This window comes from Notolabrus celidotus, chromosome 2 (assembly GCF_009762535.1).
Source record: "Notolabrus celidotus isolate fNotCel1 chromosome 2, fNotCel1.pri, whole genome shotgun sequence".
Classification (NCBI taxonomy): Eukaryota; Metazoa; Chordata; class Actinopteri; order Labriformes; family Labridae; genus Notolabrus; species Notolabrus celidotus.
In genome coordinates, this window is record NC_048273.1 from 14,543,818 (window position 1) to 14,567,774 (window position 23,957).

General features: G+C 40.0%; 1 protein-coding gene across 1 annotated transcript in view; it reads right to left on the reverse strand.

Annotated features, from left to right (window-relative positions):
• ell (elongation factor RNA polymerase II) overlaps nucleotides 1–23,957 on the reverse strand; it is a 54,555-nt gene that overhangs the window by 21,536 nt on the left and 9,062 nt on the right. Inside the window, exon 2 of the mRNA XM_034705079.1 lies at nucleotides 13,392–13,436. Within this exon, the coding sequence (XP_034560970.1) occupies nucleotides 13,392–13,436 (45 nt within the window). The remainder of the gene's footprint in view (nucleotides 1–13,391; nucleotides 13,437–23,957) is intronic.

Genomic DNA, 23,957 nt, shown 5'->3' on the forward strand with positions numbered 1-23,957 from the left:
TCAGATGAAAATAGGGAATATTTTGAATGCTGTGCACAAAGGCATGTCAGTAATGAAGAGAAATTAGCACAATGACATGGAACCTTGCTTACCGCTATTCCTGCACCAAAAAACTGTCAACACTAGAGCATCTGGATGAGAGGTCCAGAGGTTTTTATTTGACATGTTCCAAAGAGAGAAACTAAATAACCCAGCTCATCTGTTTTCCTTGGCAAAAAAAAAAAAACATGCTGACATGTCATCACACTGAGCCAAAGTAACACAGATAGCTGAAGTTACAGATTAGATTAGCACCCTGGTACAAGTTCTTCCAGAGCAGTGAGCAGCCCAGTGTCCCCAACGCCACCAGAGTCTCAGCTTGTGACTCACTAGCTCCTTTGTCAGCGCTGAGACGGAGTGTGGTCAGAATGTGTGCAACTAAGCTCTGTTTACCAAAGGTCCTGACACGTGTGAAGGCTGCAGGTGGCTTACTATAAATAAATACATTGTCCTTTATTTGCCCCACTGTAGACCTGTGCTCTCATTTATTAATAATGCCCTGCTGAAGTAGAACATAACACAGCAGTGTGCCTCATGAAGGTGAAGAAATGGATATAATGTAAAGACTCATGGTGTGAGAGTACAGTCATGGCCAAAAGTTTTGAGAATGACACAACTATTAATTTTCACAAAGTCTGCTGTTTCAGTTTTTATAATGGCAATTTGCATATACTCCAGAATGTTATGAGGAGTGTTCAGCTCAACTGCAATTAATTGCAAAGTCCCTCTTTGCCTTGAAAATGAACTTTATCACCAAAAACACATTTCCACTGCATTTCAGCCCTGCCACAAAAGGACCAGCTAACATAATTTCAATGACACACAGGTGTCACACACATTAACACAGGTGTGGGTGCGATCAATCTGTCATGATTGAGTGACTGGACACCATTGTTCCTCATCTGTTAGCCATGGTTACCTGCAAGGAAACACGTGCAGCCATCATTGCATTGCACTAAAGGGGCCTAACAGGGAAGTTTATAGCAGCGAGTAAGATTGCACCTCAGTCAACCGTCTATCGAATTATCAAGAACTTCAAGGAGAGAGGTTCAATTGTTGCCAAACAGGCTCCAGGGTGCCCAAGAAAGTCCAGCAAGCGCCAGGACCGTCTCCTGAAGGTGTTACAGCTGCGGGATCGGGCCACCACCAGTGCAGAGCTTGCTCGGGAATGGCAGCAGGCAGGTGTGAGTGCATCTGCACGCACAGTGAGGCGAAGACTTTTGGAGGAAGGCCTGGTGTCAAGGAGGGCAGCAAAGAAGCCACTTCTCTCCAGTAAAAACATCAGGGACAGACTGATATTCTGCAGAAGGTACAGGGACTGGACTGCTGAGGACTGGGGTAAAGTCATTTTCTCTGATGAATCCCCTTTCCGATTGTTTGGGGCATCTGGAGGAAGGCTTGTTCAGAGAAGACGAGGTGAGCGCTACCATCAGTCCTGTCTCTTGCCAACAGTGAAGCATCCTGAGACCATTCATGTGTGGGGTTGCTTTTTGGTCAAGGGAGTGGGCTCTCTCACAATCTTGCCTAAAAACACAGCCATGAATAAAGAATGGTACCAGAACGTCCTCCGAGAGCAACTTCTCCCAACCATCCAAGGGCAGTTTGGTGATGAAGAATGCCTTTTCCAGCATGATGGAGCACCTTGCCATAAAGCAAAAGTCATAACAAAATGGCTCGGGGAACAAAACATTAAGATTTTGGGCCCTTGGCCAGGAAACTCCCCAGATCTTAATCCCATTGAGAACTTGTGGTCAATCCTCAAGAGGCGGGTGGACAATCAAAAACCCACAAATTCTGACAAACTCCAAGCATTGATTATGCAAGAATGGACTGCCATCAGTCAGGATTTGGTCCAGAAGTTGATTGACAGCATGCCAGGGAGAATTGCAGAGGTCTTGAAAAAGAAGGGTCAACACTGCAAATATTGACTTATTGCATGAATTCTGTGTAATTCTCAATAAAAGCTTTTGATACTTATGAAATGCTTCTAATTGTATTTCATTATACCATAGAAACATCTGACAAAAACACCTAAAAACCCTGAAGCAGCAGACTTTGTGAAAATGTAATATTTGTGTCATTCTCAAAACTTTTGGCCATGACTGTATACTTGTGTTTGTGTTATAGTGTTATAAAAAAAACATCAGCCCACAAAACCACCAACAGCACTGACAGCTTTCTTCACCAGGCTCTTCATTATGTGTGATGCAAAGTAGAAGCAAGACCAACAACAGCAGACAAACGAGGGAGAGAATTCAGTTAACCTACTGGCTAATTGAGGCAGGCTTACACAAAAATGGACAACTTATTGAGAGTTATTGACACTGCAAGGGTGGGAAATTTCACTCCCCAAGTCCATGCTCAAATGACATTAAAGTTGAAGTTTTGTGTGATTGGAGGTGTGGTAAATATGAGTGCCAGGTGCTTCTAGCTGTTGGTTAGTTATCGCCCGAGCTGTTTCGACTCAATGACTCAATGTCAGCTGTGCTCATGGCAAGCAGCAACCTCCAGTGTTGAAAAATAAAGTCATTGCAGAAGTGCAAAAAGCTGCAGTTCCTCAAATGTACACTTGAGGCTGGCTCTAAAAGTCAAAGAGACCCCATTAGAACACATACTTTTAGAGCAGAATTCAACATATTTAGAGACTAATGCTAAAAATTAGGGATGCACCGAAATCCTGTGGAGGTGGTGGCTAACAGGAGAACTATGGCCAATCTGTCGTCTTTGATGAACATTTCTTTTCTATACATATTCTTGTTGAAATTCTTGTATTGTACACCTTTTTGTTTGCTGCTGTAACTCCATGAATTTCCCCGTTGTGGGACGAATAAAGGAGTATCTTATCTTATCTTAAATGAAAATTCTTGGCCAAAACCGAAAACTGAAAATGAGGAAACCAAGGCCGAAAAACGAAAAAACGAAAAAAATAATTATGCCAATTATTAGTAGGGAGACCGGGGACAGTTGTAACAGGTCACTTGCACTTGCTCCAATCAGGAACAAGTTAGGAATCAACTGATTCAATCTGCACATGCTCAGTTTAGTTGAATTTTCGATGCATCCCTACTAAAAATGTTTTTGCTCCAAACTATTTCCTTTACCCCTAATGGGATGTTCACATGAATAAATAAAACCATTTCCATGATTGAATCACATGTAAAGAAGTGAATAGATGCAAGTTCTGGTCTGGCAGCGCGAATTACGCAAATTGGGCACAGCGAATGACACAAATTATACACGCAAATCATTTGCGACAGTTTAAGACTCTGAACTCCAGCGAATCTATCGCGGCGTGATAGCCAATCAGCGTGCAGATCAACCTGTGACGTGAGGTGTGACGTATGGACCAGCGGAGATTCACTCATATGGAATATATGGCACACTTTGATTCTATCTCTGTGCAGCTTCCCCAAACTCTGTGACTCCACCTGTTTTTATGGGATCAGAAGTAAACAGGAGCTCACTGTGAGGACAGAGAGTGAGGAGGATTATCTGGTGATATGTGAAAAACTTTGTCTGTCAGCTATGGGTTGTAGTAGGAAGTTAGCTCGAATTGAGTGAGTGATTTGTGCTAATAGAGCGAGTAACCATTCTTGCGTCTGTATTCGCGCAAAGAGCATGATCGTTCGTGTCTGGTGTGAGCGTACCATTAGAATCCAATGAAGGGCTTTCACAGAAAAGATAGCCATGTGTAGTTATGAGAAAACTGGTTACTTTAAGACACTTGCTTGTAAGGAAGCAAGGTGAAGTGGTTTCTACAAGCTCTCAAATTGCTCTTTAAGACAAGACTGCAAAAAGAATCTCATCCTGTGGAAAACCTTTTACTAACTAATACAAGCATTGGGCACTTACTGTATAACTGCGATTATTTAGCATTTGCCAACTGCTTGCCTTCTCCAGCACCTCCCTCACATCTAATATGGTCATTTCCAAAAACAACAACATGACGTTGTGCTGAACTTGAGGCTTCAGAGTGACTGTTAACAAACCAATGGTTGACATCATCGAAGCCATGACTACTTTTCACCTTGAGACTCTTCAAAACAGCTCTGCCATTACTCCGTTGTTCTGCTGTGTGTGAGTTAACGCTGTGTTTCAGCCCAAGAGGCGCAATGTGTAAACAAACAGTGCCAGATAGCCGTGTGTAGTTCACACACACACCTTCACAGTGCTAGTCTGTCCTACCAGATGCCCCGTTTGCCTTGACACTGTTTCGCCTTGTTACACCTCTGCTGGTGGCTTAACAGGGGAACAAATTCACCCTCCAATTCCACCTCCTCAACTTTTACACAGATAGGGAGGCTGTATGGGCATGTCCTGAACAGGTTGTGTACAAGAGGGTTAAGATTGCAACCATTCTGAATAGCAAATCATGACAACATCAGCCTCGTATTTACTTTTCTAAACAGCCATAAAATGTTCATTACCTGAAACAAAGACAGTAAGAAAACAGCTCCTGTCTCACTCACACAGATGTGGACTTCTGAGGGCTTGTGTCATTGCAGGGTGATTGCAGCATATTGTTAGTTGTATGAGGGTGTGGGGCTTTGCGCAGTCTCAATGGCAGTAACCACTTTGTACCAGCATAAAACAAAAATCTGGCTGTGTGAAATATGAAAGGTTTGCTTGTGGTGTGAGGATCAACAATGACACAGGCCGCACCGTGCCATGTCGTCGTAAACCATCTAAACTCACAGCTGCAACGACCTCATTACTGTAGAAACAGAGGAGCGAGGTCGAGAGCGTGAATCCAGAGCTGATTAAGAGGCAGAGGAGCTTGGCTGAGAGGCGAAGCTCAGGGGAGTGACTCAGTTGACTCACTGACTCACATAGTAGAGGATGAAAGAGTGAGAAAAAAACAAGGCTCCTCCACACCAAATGGCTCACGCTCCGGTTGAAATAAAAACTTGTGAACGTTGAAACTCGGATGTTCATACATTGCCTCACTCAGTTTACAAAGAAAGTGGCTCATCTTTCAGGCGAAACTTGACACTCCCTTGTTGTAAGTGTGTCCTTACAGTAGACTAGAGCTGGTCAAAATTGAAAAGAATGGTATCACAACAAATGTTTTCATACAACGATAAAAATTAAAACATGATTTCATTTAAATTTAAAGGCGGATTTTTGCCCCTAGGGGAAAGTTGAAGGAACCAGACGGTTTGTTAGTTTGTATCTGGGTTAAGTTCTCTGATAATCTTCTTGAATCCCTCATTTTTGACAGTGCTAACAGGAAGCAGGTCTTTTTTGTAGGATTAGATTTTTGGGAAGCTTTAGTTTTATTTGTATTTTTCACTGGGTTAGGTAATTTACATAATGTGATTTAAATTTACAACAAAGATAAATAAAATTGTATTCTTCGTATCAGTCTAGTAGAGTATTGTTTGAGAAATGCACTCCCTTTTAAGTTTACCAAGAGTTACGAGTGGAGTGATAGTTTCCTACAGTGCAGTGAATGCATCACGTTTAGTCGGTGTTCAGTTGTACTACGGTCTCGGTGGATAGCAAACATGTTTGAACAGCAGAAGTTGTCTCTGTGTTCTTCCTTTACCCAGACTCTGAAAGTGTATTTAATGAAGTGTATTAAGTTAATAGTGAATGCCAGAGATAACACAGTGCTAGACTAATGACTCTGCTTTGGGCTGGTAGCTTGTGTTTTCTTCAGTTTGGCTGTCGCCAGTGTTGCCAACTTAGCGACTTTGTCGCTACATTTATCAGAACCCTCTAGCAACTCTTTTTCCAAAAAGCGACTAGCAACAAATCTAGCGACTCTTTCTGGAGGATAAGGGCCTTCTCTGTCGCTGCCCCCACCCTCTGGAACTCTCTCCCCCAACACCTCAGACTCTCTCCCTCACTCACCAAATTCAAATCCGGACTGAAAACCATCCTAGTTAAAAAGGCTTTCAACCTATAATTGATTGATTGATTTTGGTTTTTTTTGGTTTGTGTTGTGTTGTGTTTTGTTTTGCTGCTTTGCTTTCCCTTGCTTTTTTGCACTGTTTTCCTTTGCTTTTCTATTGTACAATTTATTTTCCTGTAAATTGTCTTGGAGAAACTTTTAAAGCGCTTTTATAAATAAAATGTATTATTATTTTTTTTTTTTCTGGTGTGTTAACGGAGACTTTTGGAGACCGACATGAAAGCATGAATTGTTCTAAATCTACTAATTGAGCAATGGATGCTGCTGTAAGTCCCTTCTTGCATTCCGAGCAGTACGCGTTCATCCCTCAGCATCCAGACTGAAAATGTATTACGCATGCACAAAGACACCGCTGGCTGATAGTGGTGCAACGGATCATCGTTGATCCGTGATCCGTACGGATAGCTGTCCACGGATCGGCACGGACGTGGTCCGCGGATCGGTTGATGAAAAAAGTTGCGCGTGTTCACGCGATGACCGCATGTTCAATCCACACTCACTCGTGAAGCGCAGTGGTAGTCATGGCAAGTGAAGGAGCAGAGGAACATGAAAACCCTCCTGCATCTGTTCTGTCACGTGTATGGGAGCATTTTGGTTTCCCTGTGAAATACAGTGAATGCTGAATGTGCTTGAGCCACGTTATGAAATTCCGTTGCGCACCCACTAGACCAGAGGCCGTCAATACACGGGCCGCGGATCACATCCGGCCGCCTATTTGTGGTCCCCGAACTGTTATTCCTTCACTCTGTGTTTTGGTTGGGTCACCGCGTGTTTACAGGGACTTGTCTCCATGTCAACAATATGCAGACAGACTGTTACTGGGTCACTTAGAGTCCAATGCTGCGAGTGCAATGTTTAACTTTAACTTTCGTTTATGGAGCAGTTCGCATATTGGCACTTTGCCAGCTGTAGGACCCTAGAATGCACCAAAACTGTGTGTTCCAAGTTTGCATCTCAAGGAAAAGTGGACGGTGAAAATCAGCAATTAAAAGAAGAATGGAGTGAAACTTTTGAAGTTCCTCTGCTTCTTCACGTCCCATGCCATGAAATGTGAATGAGGCATGACTGGGCCCACAGTAAATTTTGAGTTAATGGTTGTTTTTATTTAATCGGCAAACGTTTACAAGTGTTTTACAAAATAAATGGAGGACAAAGTTATATTTGCCTTTTTTATTTTTTATTTTTTTGCTGATCCGAAAAATGATCCGATCCATGACTCCAAACCGAGAGTTTTTTGATCCGTTGCACCCCTCCTGGCTGATCCTGCCTACTATCTCTTTTTGGTCCATTTAGATAGTGTAGATTGTATACAACAAATATCTTTCACATATTATGGTTGAAAAATGTAATGTTTTAATTGATTTCTTTTAGGCTCTTAACTGTAGTTCTAAACATATTTAGAGGGTTTTCTAACCTCTTTGTCTCCCTCAACGTAACACGTCTCTCCTACAGCACCCATTACAATTCAGATTATGCAAATTAAGGGATGACGTCATTTAGCGACTTTTAGGACAATGAAGAGTTGTTTCAGCTGTGTTTACATTCTGTTCCAAACGTCTTTAAGACCGCCCACCTCTCACCCTGCAACATGATTGGCTGGTCAATTCTGTCTTCTTCTTCTGTCTAATGTTAGGTGGCAACTAGTGTTTCATGCGCATAAGAGCTCCTTCCCTTCCCAGTGGTCGTGGGGTGTATTTACATGTTTAATTATATCACATTTTTTATCAAACATTTGTTACATTTATATTGAGAAAAATTATACTGCGATAATTATCATTATCAACCAGCCATACAGTAGACTACACAACAGTCTCTTTCTGCACTTTGAGACTTTATGTGCTGACCAGCAAGGTAGGTTTAATTTCAATGTGCAGGGTGAACTTGTGTTCAGTTCTGATGACTGAAATGTTTTTGTCTTTTTTGTTTGATGGACCCCCCATGAAATTAAATTCAAGCATCTCAAAGAGCTGGTCCTCAAATTAAAAGATCAAAGTCATTGTCTGCAATAAAGCTGAATTAATCAACATTATTCATTTGCTCTCACACTGATGACTTGAAAAGCACAAGTAAGGGGTTCATGATGGCCGTAATAGAACACCAAGCAACTCTCCTCTCTGAACTGTAGGGTGGAACACACAGCAGGGATAATCTGCAACTGTCTAAGCCATTCTTCTAAAAACCTAAATGACTTCTCATCAACCAAAACCAATGCTGAAATCCGCTTTACTTGCAAATGAGACACTTGTATAGAACAGCCTCTGTTCAAGTCTTTATTAAGCTCCAAGAGTACCAGCCAGCTGTTGCCACTAAAGCTAGACAAAACAGGAATCATAAAAGCAGAGGAGCCCACATTAACAAGCATGGAGAGATTACTCGAAACACTGGATAAAGGGCAGGCACTGACAATCAAACAATATCTCTACCGTTAATCTGCATTTTGAAAAGGGTGGAAGTGGATTTTAAACAGGTAGTCCAACCACCCCCTCCTTACTCTGCCTCATCTTCTCATTCTGCGTGTCATCTAGCAAACAATAACTCTGTTCAGGTTAGGGTTGTTTGAGAGGGCAGACCCCCACGCACTTCATCCAGTCCTCTCTCCAAGGCCAGAAGGAGAGACGAGGAGCAAAAAGACAAAAACATATCAGGAAGAGATAGGAGCCTGACACATGAAGGCAGAATCAATGATATGAAAAGTGAACATCTCGTTATCCTAAATGCTACAGAGCACTTGTGAATGATAGAGAACAAATAGCTCATATTTGCTACTCGTACACCAATCAGCACATAGGAAACTACCCTAGCAAGTCAGGGCATTTCATGGACCATGCTGAGATTCGACTGTATCCAACAGGTTTGATGCAGTCCACCAGTGTGCTTTCCTCAACCACTTCAAGGCAGCAAACCTCACTTAAAACCACCTCTCATCAAACTTTACTCATTCAGTTCTTTCTTTTCTGAGGGAAACTTGGTGTGAACCCTTCTGAAAAGCTCACAGAGAGCTGTGAAGAGATGAATGAAAATGAGTGAATGAATGTGAGATTGCATCCTGACAGCCAGGCCATCTGCTCTGCAATTTAGCCACTTTTACATTTCTGACTTGCATTCAGATCTCAGCACTAACAGATTTCACTCCTCCATGGTGAGCGCAGTGAAAAAAAAAAGCATTGCGTTACTGTGTGTTGAAAAACATCAGATAACACCGGGTCTGCTAGAGGGTTTGCAAAAATGGTTAAACATACATATCTATAAATGGCTGTTGTTTCTTCCTTATATTTACATCACAATCAAAAGGGTCAGGTAAAATAATTTTCTGGGGGAGCATTGTCACCCTTATTGACAGGACAGCTGAAGAGCGACAGGAAATGCGGGGAGCGTAGAGCAGGGGAAGACATGCAGCAAACGGTCAAGCCCAGGAGCCATATCAGTGAAGGCTGCAACAAGGACCATAGCCTCTGTACATGGGGCGCACCTAGACCGCTATGAAGACTGAGTGAACTTCCTAGAGATGACCCGTCACTTAAGGCAAACTTGATGCCATGGATTGATAATAAAGCAAGATCCATGCTGTGTAAAACAGGGGTTCCCAAATTTTTGGCCTGTGACCCCCAAAATATAGGTGCTCATTTTTCTAAATAAGAACGAATAGACTGAAAACTGGACACTGAGTCTGAAGTACTTTAGTTAGTATTATGAGCCTTCTCTTTATAAAACTATGTCCGCAGAGAATATTGTTATGAGTCTGATCGTTGATAATCAGTGTTAAACATACCCATATTCAATACCTTCAGTTATATGCATTTTGTTGCTGTAGAAAATATAATTTAGGGGGAAAAACGTATTTGGCCTTGTTTTTGACTTAAGAATGATAATGTTTTTTTTGATTGATCGATAATTGATCGTTAACATTTCAGAAAATCGATCACTTAGGAGTCATCTAGCAACAAAGAAAGGCAGAAAACTAGTGAAAAAAATGTATTGCAAGGTTTTTTGAATTTGAAATTGAATTACTTTAAAAAATATATATTTACAAATATATATTAATGAACAATATAGAAAATTTTAGATTACTTTAAAATAATAAAATAATCTTGCAATCCCCAATTAGTGTCTGGCGACCCACCAGTGGGTCCTGACCCCCACTTTGGGAACCCCTGATGTAAAACTGGATCCTGACTGCATGCACAATTGCTCTACTCTGCACTCAACACTCCCCATCTTATACAAACATATACTGACAGCAGGATGGCCGCTTTAATTGTTCTAGAGAGGGTTGTTTGGAAATGAATACCACTTCTGACATTTGGATAACATTCTATATAATCGCTCTCTGGGAAGTTTAAGTGCAGTTTTAACAAAGACTGTCTGTTTTGAACAAATGAACATATGAAAAAAACAGACTATAACACAACCATTATGTGCAATATCCTACTGTAAACAAATTGTTCAAGACAGCATGCAAATTAAACAATGCAACGATGCACATTGAAGTGATGACCGAGGTTACTGCTGCACTTGAATGTATCTGTGAGAGCTTGGACAACACTGAGTGGATCCCCTGAGCAGCATATCTAGCAGCCTTAAAAAATAAATGTTAAAAACAAGCTGTGTGTGTATGTGTGTCTCACACTGCAGTATCCACGGAGTGATCAGTTGGCAGGTACTGTGCTTGAGATGTGATAGTGCAGCAGACTCTAAGCAGTGTTTGCTTGTTATCCATGTGCTTAAGACATGAGGGTGTCAACTTTAAGGGCAGATTGAACAAACAAGGCACTGTTCAATTTATTTCTCTCTTTACTTTTTTATTTCACTATTTTCATGTATGAGTAGACATTCAGTTAGGGCTGGGCGATAAAATGATAACAATTATTAATGTGATATTATTTTTCTCAATATAAATATAACGTGCAATAAAACGTTGATATATTTAAACCTGTATTTACTCCCCCAAACCACTGGAAAGGGAGGGGGCAATAGTGTGTCTTAAATGCCAGTTCCCATCCAACATTAAACAGAAGAAGAAGTCGGCACAGCCAATCATGTCACAGGGTGAGAGGTAGGTGGGGCTTAAAGACGTTTGGAGCGGAATGTAAACACAGCTGAAGTGAGCGACAGCGACACTGAAAAAAACGCAAAACCTACCAGCTCAAAGCAGAGTGAAATCGTGCTTGACAAGAAAGGCCACTAAACTTCATTAGTTAAGATATTTCGGCGATTTACTAGACCACTAAATCCCAGACACAAGCTAACAATCTGTCTGGTCTCTTCAACTTTCACTCAGGAGAAAAAAAATCTGCTTTTAAAATGATATTAAAGAATGATTTGTGATTTATCGTGAAAATTAATGATAGACCGATATGAACAATGTTTTCGTGACAACACCTTTTTCAATATCGCCCAGCACTACTTTCAGAGTTGAATTAAATAATGGGAACAGATCTATATTTAGTCTCTTGATAAAATTTGTCAACTTATATATACTGTTCTTCAAACAATTTCTCAATAAAGCTTTAAAATGCAATTACAATAAAAACTGAGATGACATTTTTTTTTTAATGTTAGGGCAATGAAGTAATTGTTCGTTTTGAAATATGTGTACATGTAAATAAAACATATTTTGGGTGACACCCACTACCCTTGAGCATATTGAAGTGATATTTGTTAAAAAAAAAACCAAAAAACTTTTGTATTTCAATATTTTTTACTAAAATTCAAAATGAATAGTTACATGAGATAAGAAGATAAGAGATAAGAAAACAACACCCTGACCTTCTTCAGCAAAGGTGGAAGTTTGCAAAAGTTTAGATGCTGACATGTTGAGCCGGTGTAGCAGGTGGAATTTAATTAAAAATTAAGTGCCTTATAAATGTAACAGTCAAATCCAAGCTTTATTTCTCAATATGGTGCCAAACTACACAGCAGCATTTTACAACATATGATGTCAAACCTGTCACAAGACAAGGGCACGGGGGCAAAATAGTTGAAAGTAACTCTTGTAGAAGGCTTAAAGATGCTATTTAAAATACAAAGATTGGACTGTTATGGAAAGAAAAAAAAATCTCCAGTCAATAAATAAAGCAGAAAGGGTGACAATATGTGCACATAGACTGTCTATCTATGTCACAGTGGGCATGCTCACACATGCAAACCCTGCATTTCACCCATAAAGGAAGCAGCTGCATGCACGCAGAATTATGGTGAGCACGAGCACGTTAATTGTCTTCATGTGGACAGGAAATTGCTCATAAAAGAGAGCGATGCACAGCTTGGTGCGCCTTTAGCATGACTAAGCAAAAACAGTCTCAGGAGGGGGGCACAGTTTCATGCAATGAAGGGTAGAAAAAAGAAGCTGGGACATATTTTATTGCTGCTTCTTCTGTTTCTTCGTTTATCCTACCCTTGTGCATTTATTGACATGGCCCTGTGGCAGCGAGGCAGCCTGAGGTAACTTGAGCTTTTCCTGTGATGGTGGATATAAGCTGCTAAAAAAAAAACCTGCAGGGTTAGGTCTCTGTTACAGGCTTGCTTTGTTTCTTCTGCTACTTCCGAGTAATTTAACTGGTAGTATTTTGGTAACACTGACTGACAGCGAGCCACCATCAGTTTAACAGAGAATAAGAGAACAGCCTTTTGTGTGATCAAATTTCAGCTCTTCAGTTTACTCTACATTACTGTAAAAGGAGTCAGAGTGACTGGTGCTTTAAGATCATTTTTTATTGTCAAAAATAACTTTAGATGTAGTAGAGAAGTATAAGATCATGTTGACTTGTTTCCCTTTAACAACATGATTTTGGTGTCTGAGGAAACTGAGATGTGACAGAGATCCAGACAGTTAACACATTCTTTTAAAAGGTTAAGATGTACTTTTCCTGCCAGGCAAGTTTTGTTTAGAGACTCCGTTGACATTTGGCACATTTAGAAGCCTGAGCAAAAATAAACAAAATGTTGAGGCCAGTAGCAAGAGCAGTTTGCAAACATTTCCCTAATCAGGTCACAGTGACAGGAGAGCATCATGATCAAGCCAGGCAGAAGGAGCACATGACACGTATGATAAAAGTTTGAAGTATGCCAGCATCACACTGGCAGTCCCTTTAAGACATCGCACAGACGTGTCATTTTGGGGGAAAAGAACTTCGAGCTTGCAGCTGGCACCATTGTTGGAATAATCACGTCTTGTTTGAAAAAACGAGCAAGGGTGTGTGTGTGCGTGTGTGTGTGTGTGTGTGTGTGTGCCACTTGACTTGGAAATTATCTCTTGAAAATTGGAGTTTTCATGCAGCTCATAATGAATGAAAAGTCACATTAAACTCAACAAAATGTAACAGCACCCTTTAAAAAATATAATCTCTATCATATCTTGTGTGTCTCCATAATTTCTTCCCTTGTATGTTGACAGGAGGAAGCATTAAGAAGTAGAGACAATGAAAGATGTTCTTACCCCTTGGTTACCATTAAACCTGATCAATGGTTGTGACGACAGCACCTGAAAGACAGAACAGTGTTGTTAAATAACAGTATGATTGTCATGTTAAGCACATTGAGTATCCATGGGTTCCAGTGAGGGGTGAGCAATATGGCCTCAAAATTATATCATGATATTTTAAAGACAATTTTTCACAATATTTTCCATCAAAGCATGAACTTTTTTTTTGTCCCAAAGCTACATTCTGCTGTTATCAATAACTCTGTAAAGAATTTACAGTCCCTCCTTCCACTACGAGTCACAGCCACAGATTGATTCTGCTTCTTTTAACCATCAATTGCTTAAGACAAGGAAGTCTTCAGTTAAAACCATAGACTGTATAATTAATGGACGTAGTATCCGTGATGTCACCCATCTGTTCTTGAGCGCTGTTTTGAAGACGGCAGCCATATTGGAAATGCTGAACTCGACCAAGCATAGTGTGACGAAAAGAGGCAGGCTTTGAGCCTCCTAGCCAACAGCTATGTGTTCCCGTACTGGAGTCAAGTCAGTTATGTCCGTATTTGGGCAAAAACTCGTAATCTTGAAATCTAGAGCGTGTGCCGATAGCGAAATTAGCTATGAAGCGCCAAGCCGTTTTTTGAACCAGGCTGTAAACATGTTTATTTCTGCTGCAAAGATGGCCTTTTTCCCCATTCATGTCTATGTGATATCCGGTGTTTCTGCAGCTAGCCTCAAGCGGACTCTCAATGTATTGCAGTTTATAACACTTCCGTATGGACTTCATAGTTTGAGACCGGAGGTTGACGTTTGGTTAAAACACACCGTCAAGCAGGTAGAACTGTTCTAATGGCAATATTAAACCTAGAGCTGGGGGATATTGAAAATGATGTTATCAGGATAAGATATTTCATATCAGTCGATATCGATAATTATCACGGTAAATATCAAATCATTATTTAATTTTAATTTAAAGACAGATTTTTTTCTCCTGAGTGAAAGTTGAAGAAACCAGACAGTTTGTTAGCTTGTATCTGAAATTTGGTTCTCTGATAATCTTCTTGAATCTTTCATTTCCGACGGTGCTAACAGGAAGCAGGTCTTTTGTGTAAGATAAGATTTTTTGTGAAGTTGTGAAGATTCTTGTTTTTCTCAGGTTGAGGTTATTTGCATAATTTGATTTAAATCTATAACAGAGATATATCAAATTCTATTTTGTGTATCTGTTAAGTAGATTATTGTCTTGAGTAGTGCACAGTGGTTGGGGGGTGTAATTACAGGTTTATTTTATCAAATTTTTATCGAACATTTGTTATAATTTTATTGAGAAAAATTAGATCACGATAATTATCATTATTGAACTATCGCCCAGCCTTAATTAACCCCTGCTGAGCTCGTGTCGAGTCCAAGCGTCAACCTCTGGTCTAAAAATATGAGTCCAATGCTGAAGTGCTAAAAACTGCAGTTCATCGAGGATCCGCTTAAGGCTGGCTCCAGAAGTACTGGAAACCACATACACACCAATACAAAAAGACTGCCTCCTTACGTCACAATCGCTCGACCGCAACAATATGGCTCCCACCGACGATTGGCCTAAAAACAGTGCTTCAGAAACAGATGGGTGACGTCACGGATACTATGTCCATATTTTATACTGTCTATGGTGAGCACATAGCTGATGCTACAGCCCCAGACGGACCCAAAGAGAGTCTGTGCTGGCAGTCACACACACAATGCTGCAGTTATAAGCTGACATCAAACTTGGAAAGGAGAGATGGTTAATGCACGATGATTGAGCTACTAAGCGCTTTCACTGTAAACATTAACACCAGCTCTGACACGAGGAGTTGGAGCAAGCATGTACGTCCGCCTGTGACTGTCTCTGCTCTGGAGCGTCAAACCTCGTCTAGTCATTAAATCAATTATACTGCAATATACAACTTTTTTCATCACTTAAAAATGAATACCGGTATTACCGTGGACGGTATGATATGGCACAGTTCCAGTGAGTGTTAAATCTGAGCATTCCTTAGAATAAAACAGACAATACAATCTTCAATACAAGAAGACAGACTGCTGGAGGTATCTCACCACATACACTAGCTTTTAAGACACTAAGTGCTGCAGTATCAGTTCATTGATCGCCACAGGTTAAGCCTACCATCAATAATACATTGATCCTTTTTTTCTACTTATATTTTTTAGTAATGGAAGAGAAGACAAGATATGAAGACTATCAAGCTCCTCCATAAAACCAACCAAACAAGTGCAGACAGAGACAGGTTTCATGTCAAAGTCCAAGCTGTAGCCTCAGAGAAAATACAGTTTGTATGCATTTCTATTCAAACCACCTCCCTGATAGCTGACTTATAATTTAAATACAATTCAAATCATGAAGACTAAAACTTAAGCTCGGAGTTTCCTGCTATTTCTCATTCTATTGACTGTCTGAAAATCTCAATGTGCAGCAATCACACTTCAACTTTCTCCACCAGCAGTTACCACGTCTGCTGTTACCCTGTCAGACAAAACAGAGGCTGATTTAGTGAAACAAAACATGCATGGAGTGGGATTTCTGTGTGTTGTTGTCCATTTCGCCAGTCACCCAAGAGCTGGAGCTCACCACTGACATTTTTCACATTTTTCACACACAATAGCCCCAAATAAGGCTCAGATAAGTCTGGTTGACGTGTGAGGGAGCTATGCTGTGATGAAGACTGTTAAATGGCTACAACTGCTGTTTTTCTAATCATGTGGCTGCCAAACATGTCCTTTAATACAGCTTAACTGATTAACCGCTCATTGATTATTTAACCTCCAAGAAAATTGAGTAATTATCCAGAAAATATGCAAAAAACTTCCAGAGTTTCAGCTTCTCAATTATGAGGGCTTTCAGCTTCATTTGGATATTGAGGCTCGACTTGATCAGAATAAGGAATGAGTAATGATTTTGAATATTCGTTTACTTCGTAAAAATCGAAAAGTTACTGCAAATATTTTCTAAATTTTTCATTGTTTTTACTGGTGCTTGGTTGTAATACAGTATTCCTGCCAGACGGTGGCTACAGAGTGTCTTAAAGCGGTTTGCTAACTGCGTTAAGTATCAGAAGAAGAAGAAGAAGAAGAAGAAGAAGAAGAAGAAGAAGAAGAAGACAGTAGTGACAGTAGCCGCGATTTTCTCAGTTTCTGAATCTCAAACTACTACATACATATTTCCAGAGACTGAGCATGGCTGTAAAATGTAAACATACACGCCAAGATTGAGACAGACGCCGTAAGTGCCCTCTACTAGAAGCACCTCGCCCTGCTGCTGGTTAACGCGACTGCCAAACAAACGGGTCGTTATCGGGACAGGTGTGTGTGTTTGTGTGTATGTGAGTGTGTGTGTGTGTGTGTTCGGGGGCGGGGGGTTTATTTGAATAATCGTTGGAATAGTATTTTAGCTTGAAATGCCCATCCCTATTCAGAATATATGTCCTCTGCTATAACACTTAATGCAGTAAGAAAACTTTCCACGCAGGTCTGATATCATGTAACGATATAATGTGGTTCTCAAATTTGGAAGGTATTAGGGGTGTAACGATTCTCTTAACAACGATTCGGTTCGTATCACGATTCGTGGTTGCTGATACGATTAAAGGACGATATTAGTTTAGAATGAAACGATCCGAAACGATTCAGTGACTTGAAATCGACTTAGTCGGTGGTGGGATAGATTTGTGGTGTTGCCGTGGTACTTTACTTGTCATTTGCATATCCTACAAACAGCAAGCGACTCATTTAGAACATCTCCATCTTTGCAAAAGCCAAAGTGTTTCCACAAGCTGGACCGCAATGGTGGCTTGATCATTTCTTGCTCGCCGGCTTCTCCGCTCCATCCGCCATGCTATGTTTTGTTGTCTGCTGGGGCGTGGCGATGACATCACAGACAGGCAGCCTGAATTGAGTAACGTTTAACGTCTTTGTCATTAAAAGTGCAAAAAAACATCCATATAAAGTCTACCGTGTTTAATCCAATGCGTTATTTCCTAGTATCGATACAATCAATTTATTACCTTTTAAAACAATGTTAGATCGCTATATGTCGTCCAGAAGGCCAACTGGCTGAGCACAGCTCGACGTAGTCGGATCATAGGAATATAATTCGATACATCGATGAATTAGATGAATCGTTACACCCTACAGACCACCTAAAGACGACATGCAGATATTTCCTTCTTATGTTAGTTCAGGGACGCAGAAAAAAGGAAGAGTCTGGATTTGCTTAATCTTTGCTTTCAGTTTCAGATCCGCTGGGTAACTCTCTGTGGTTTGATCAACTTCGCATATAATTTCACTTTTACTCTTTCAAATAAGCTTCAAATTGGAAACAGCATCACATTCAACAACTCTTTCTTTGTAGTAAGCAAAGATTCAACAGAGAGGCAAGCAGCACTGCAAGAGTTTGATCCAATTACAGAGCAACGGGTCGGTTATTACGGAAGAGCCTCATGCTTTACATTAACTTTTCAGCTCCATCTATCTCATTGTAAATCTGATGTAGAACCTCAACACTGAGCGCCACACTCTCTCAACACAACTCATTTTTATTCAGCACCTTTCATACATTCAAGGATGCAACCCAGAGTGCTTCACTAAAGAACAGAGGCAGAAAACAACAGCAATATTTAAAAGGGGAAAAATCTGAAGTATCAGAAAAATCAAATCAAATCATTATGATAAAATAGATAAATATCAGAAAAAATAAATAACATAATATAATAAGATAGAATAAAATAAAAAAGTATGTTAAAACAATGGTCACAATGGTAATAATGCAGTCCAGAGCTAAAAGAAAATTACCACTCATTAAAAGGCAGATTAAAATGTCTTTTGCTTTATTATTTTACTACTTAACTATTTTTATTTAAATATTCATTAATTAATTAATTTATTTATCTACTCAGTTTATTGACATTTTTAGCCTCAATTTTATTTTCAACTCTTATCCTTACCCTTTTTAAATTATTTATTTTAACTATTTATATTCTTAATATTAATTTGACGATTTAACCTTTTTTAATTACATATATTTTATTGCTGTTGGTGTGCATTAGTCTATATTTTAAAATCCATTATTGTTTTTTAATGTCTTGCTATTGTTTTATTTCTGCTTCTTTCTTGTTTTCAATTGCTGTATAGTTCTTTAGGTTGCATTTGATTTGTATGAAAGTTGCGATATAAATAAAGCTTGATTGATTGAATCGATTAGTTTATTTTTGAAAACACACAGAGAGCTCGCCATCTTAATGTCCAGAGGTAGAGAGTTCCACAGTGAATACAGAAAGCTCTCTGGCCGGTTCTTGTGAGAGACACACGAGGGACATTTAAAAAGGAAGCATTCGTGGACCTCAGTGAGCGTGGTGGAACATAAAATGACTTTAAAAACAATTAAAAGTACTTTAAAATAGACATCACTGATAGACGCACAGACAACACCAAGCCAGAACAATCTGTCCTTGAAAAGTTAACTGCGACTGCAAGACTGTTTTTGTTTCCTGGCGTCACACAGAGAGCTAAATCTAATTCAAAAACACATCAATAGGAAATGCCTGCCACAAAGAGACATATGGTGAGGTTTGAGAGAAAGAAGTCTAGCACTTTACTGACTGTAGGGACTGAACATTTATGAAAATCAACAAGAGGAAGTTACTCTGACCTTCTCCACTGAGCTGCTTTAAACAGATGAAGGAAGAGCAAACCTACCAGAGATATAATATCGCTGTAATCTGGCCTGATCCTGACCCCAAACTTCCCTCTGTGTAGTCATTTAACCACAACATAACTTAAAATCTTTAACATCAAAACAGTCAAATTAGCTTTTTTAAAAGGTCCTATGATAAATGGTTAGCCTCAAATGAAACAGAATGAACTAAGCTAATCCCTCCTTGTGACTGACAAAAAGTCAAAAAGACCACCAGTAACAAAACTCATCATTACTACACACATTATTTTAGTGGTGGTTGCTAGGTGGGTGTCAAAGTGAGTTACAGCATGCTGCCTAAACAAGCTTTGTTTACATTTTCAACAGCAAAGATTCACAGTGAGTGATACATTTGACCGTTAGAAGACAGGCGGACAAGAGGATTTATCAAAAAGCACAGCATACACATGAACAACAAGATTAAAAATAGAGAGATAAAAGCTCAAAAGATAGAGCGCTGTGTCCACAGTGGTCATCAAGTTGCACTACGGATGTACATTTTTAAGTTTTTTTCGTGATCGATTTTTGAAAATGTTAATCAATTATCGATTAATCAATAAAAACATTAATATTCTTATGTAAAAAATAAAGCCAAATACGTCTTTTCCCCCTGAATTATATTTTCCACAGTAAAAAAATGCATATAACTGACGGTATTGAAAACGGGTACATGTTTAACACTGATTATCAATGATCAGGCTCATAAAGATATTCTCCGCGGACATAGTCTTATAAAGTGAAGGCTTATAATACTAACAGAAAAGTACTTCAGACTCAGTGTCCAGTTTTGCTGCTCTGCAAACATAGCGTATGAGCAATTCCCACCAGTCTGTTGGCTTTATATCCGAAGATGGGGAAATGTCCTGGTTAAATTTGTCAAACTTCGCGTCTGTGTAGTTGTTGGCAGCAGTTGCGTATTGATCCTCTTTAAGAAGTGCACGTGGAGACCTGACGTCTCCGCTGTGCACAACACTTTTAATCAGCTGACTTGCATCGAAACATGCTTTAAATTAAAACAGCTCCCTGATAGATGAGTGTTATATGACACAAAATGATGTTTGTTCCACGTGACGGAAATTGAAAACAAAAATGTGTGTTTCAAGTAATTTCTTAATCAATTAATTGATAATCGACTACTTGTGTACATCCCTAAGACTTCCCCCAAGACTTTAAACTCTGAACAAAAACATAAAACAGACCAAATTGGTGTTCATTTTCAAAGGATTATTAAATATGAGTGATAGAAACTGTTTGCCAGGCCAGTACCTACAAAGAGTCAAACATTCAGGTCTTGTAATGAAATTTAATACGGAATATGAGCACCCACTAATCAATATCATTTAACAATTCCTGCCTCAGACATCCACCACTGAAACCTACTGTTCATCTCCTCAAACTCTCTGACCTCTCAAAGTAGTGAAAAGTGTAAACTAGGTCAATCATTTCTGAATCCTCACATTTAAAAACACTGTCACTGGTAGTATCGTTCATATTATTCTTGTATTATTTATTTTTATTATGTATTTGTTTAATTGCAATTGTTAACATCAACTATTTGTGATTCCTGGGTACTAAAATCAACAATGTTTCTTCATCGTGTTGTAAAAGTATGTCATTTGTCAGGCATAAAATCGCCCTGAATCCTTTTGACTTTTATAGGTTTTGTTTTAATGAGAGCATCATGTGTGGGTGACAGAGCTGGTCATTGTGAGCATGTTGCCATGCTATCATTAACATTTAGCTTAAAACACCAGTGTACTAAAGTGTAGACTCACAGCCACAGCTGCTTTGGTTATCCACAGTCACTACTAAATATCATGTGGAGCATTTTATCAAAGACTGGGGACATGGTGATTTCTTCAATTTTCATTTACCACAGCTAACCCTTATTGAGCTGAACACTTTGAATGAGAATGAGAGGTAGAGAGTGCCGTCCCAGAGTGCATCTATCCCTCTGTCCATAGCTCCAAACTGTTAGAGCCTATCCAGGAACAGGAGACCTTTCATGGAGCCACGCTCCCTGGTCTACCCCTGCAGTGTTAAACACAGCACCAGTTTTAGCACGCCCACCCCGTGCCCTCCCCCACCCCCAGCCCTGCACTGCTAACAAAGTGCTACCCTCAGCCTGTTCATTTGAATGGGCTGCTGACATGTCACTATTCTCTGGGACCTGAGCCCAGAATGTTCCACAGAGCTAACCTTAGGGACAGAGTATGGGTCCCGATCCTGGATCGATGACAGGGCTGTAGAAGTTCCCACACACAACTACCCAGCAACAGACGGAGGATCAGCTGGACGTGGCACAGACACAGGGCCTGTTAAACTGAGCTGAAAATGTTGTTTAATTCATAACAGCCAAAGCAAATGTCACTTTGGATTACAGCAACAAGGAACACTCGTTTTCAGACATTTTTAAGTGTCATCCTCAAACTGAAACACTCGATTTGACTGTTTCTGAAACTTTGACATGAAAAAGCTGCTTCAAATCAGAATCTCTGCTGCACTCCCGAACATCAGCCAAACAAATAACACTACTGATAACATCTAACAGCACAACAGTACTAAGAATCCAAAGCTGGTATTTATTATAAAAATTTAAAACCAGCGATATCTGGATAATATTTCTCACTTTGAAAACAATAGTTGGCAAAGTAGTGCAAAGCAGTGAGTGCTTGAGGGTGGACATTGAGATTGGGCCATAGTGTGATGTAAAGAGGCGGAGTTTGAGCCTCCTAGCCAACAGCTATGTGTTCACATCCGGGAGTCAAGTCAGTCATGTCCTTATTTGGGAAAAACTCGTAATCTTAAAATCTTCTGAATTGTCGCGTTAGAAATAATTCTACCCCCTGTACAGTGTGTGCCGATATATAAATTACATACATAGAGCTAAGCCGTTTTTTGAACCAGGCTGTAAACATGTTTATTAATGCAGCAAAGATCGTCTTTTTTGAATTGGTGCCTATGTGGTTTCTGGTATTTCTGCCACCAGCCTCAAGCGGATTCTCGATGAATTGCAGTTTATAACACATATGCATGGGACTCATAGTTTGAGACCGGAGGTTGCTGCTTGGTTTGAAGCCATTTTTAAACAAAAATTCAGAGACAAGTCAGTAACACTTCTGAAAACTGATTTAGTTTGCTTCCTTTGCCATCACATGATGGTAATTTACAATCATTCACAGGTTTAATAGAGCAGTGACCTGATGTTGGCTGTTAGGTTTGTCAGCTAGGATACAGTCCCTCTGAAAACAGGTCAGGGGTTTTGTAGAAGTTCATTAAAACAAACTACAGGCTGCTAAATAAAAAACAGAATTAGTTAGAAAAGTTTGAAATTCCCCCTTAAACAGGAAAGTACATGTTGGGCGTAATCTGTGAGACCACCAGCCACTTCATATAGACTTCTACAGACTAAGCAAACATAAGTTGCGTCCTTGCACATGAGTGGTAACTCTCTACTCTGCCTCTCAGGCCGTGCCACCAAAAGGATTTCTTTGTTTTGTAGTAGATGCACACAGGAATAGCCATGCCTAAATCCCCATGGGTATGGCATTGGCACCCGAATTGTCAGGTGTTAAGTTGCATCACTGTCACATCAATGTTCCACAGTGTCTAGGATTTCAGAGGTGGAGTGAGCACTTAGTGCCATGCACTCAGCAAGGGTAAAATTGAACAGGGTGTCCCCTCCTCTCAGTACTGCAATGCATCACTGTGGAGTATGTTCTGAGTGTAAAACTGAGGTGCACAGGTCCAAATATTTAAAATATCTGTGACAGGAGCGTGTCAACACAGTGTTTGAGGAGACACATTTGCACAAAAGCTTAATTGGACCTGCTTGTTGGCTTTTTTTTACGTAACTGGCTTCTTGCTGTTAGCGAGGAACCCTTTGAAGCTTTAACTCTCCTCATCTTATGAAGGCTGAGCTACCTTTCATCTTGTTCTTTGAATGGCAGTGCAAATGTTTCGTGTGTACCTCTTGCTTTGTTAAAGGATAAGCTAGGTGAAAAGGTCACCAACAATTCACACACTATTAAGTTGACAAATCATGAAACTATCAGTGGGAAATATTAAGTCTTTATTAGGATCCCATCGAGTGAGCTTCATTAATCATAGACCAAACATCAGACTGTCTTAAGATTTTCATCTAAAGCATTAGACCGGGGATCTCAATGGATACTTGCTTAAAGCTAGGGTCGGTTGTCACGGAAAAACTAGCATGAATCTGAATGTAGCATTTCCTCAGGACTCCGTCCAGTATAACAAAAAGTGTATCTAAATCTGACTACCAACCCAAGCTTTAATTAAAAATGACTTACTTAACAGAAAACTGCAAGATGCAGCATCCCAAAGAGCCGGCCGACCTGCACGGGCTGACATGTTGTTATAAAATATATCTAAATTTAGAAATCATAAAATCTGACAAAGAACATTTAGCCCGTGAGGCCAATGTTTGCTAGATTCCATTGTTGACAAATAATGAAAACGGAAAGTAATAGCTCTCCTCCTGTTCTTGCTGAGACCACATCGCTCCAGCTATCATCTCATCTAGACTTCTGCAGCCTTCTGTTTGTTTTCATTATGGAATAACATTGCTATAGCTAAGTTGTTGCATATCTACTTTAGTGAGGTGGTGGATTGCTCCATCTAGCACACAAAATAATACGATTAACCTGCAGTGTGTGATGGGCTACAGAAGTGGTAGTGTGTGCATGTTGGAGTCAGAGAGAAGCACTTCTTAGTTTCTCCTCATAAATGTCTCATGTCGTCTATGGTGTCGGTTGTTCTAGTAATCTGGGAAGAGAGTGAAGTGAAAGTGATGACACAGCAGGCATTCATAGTAG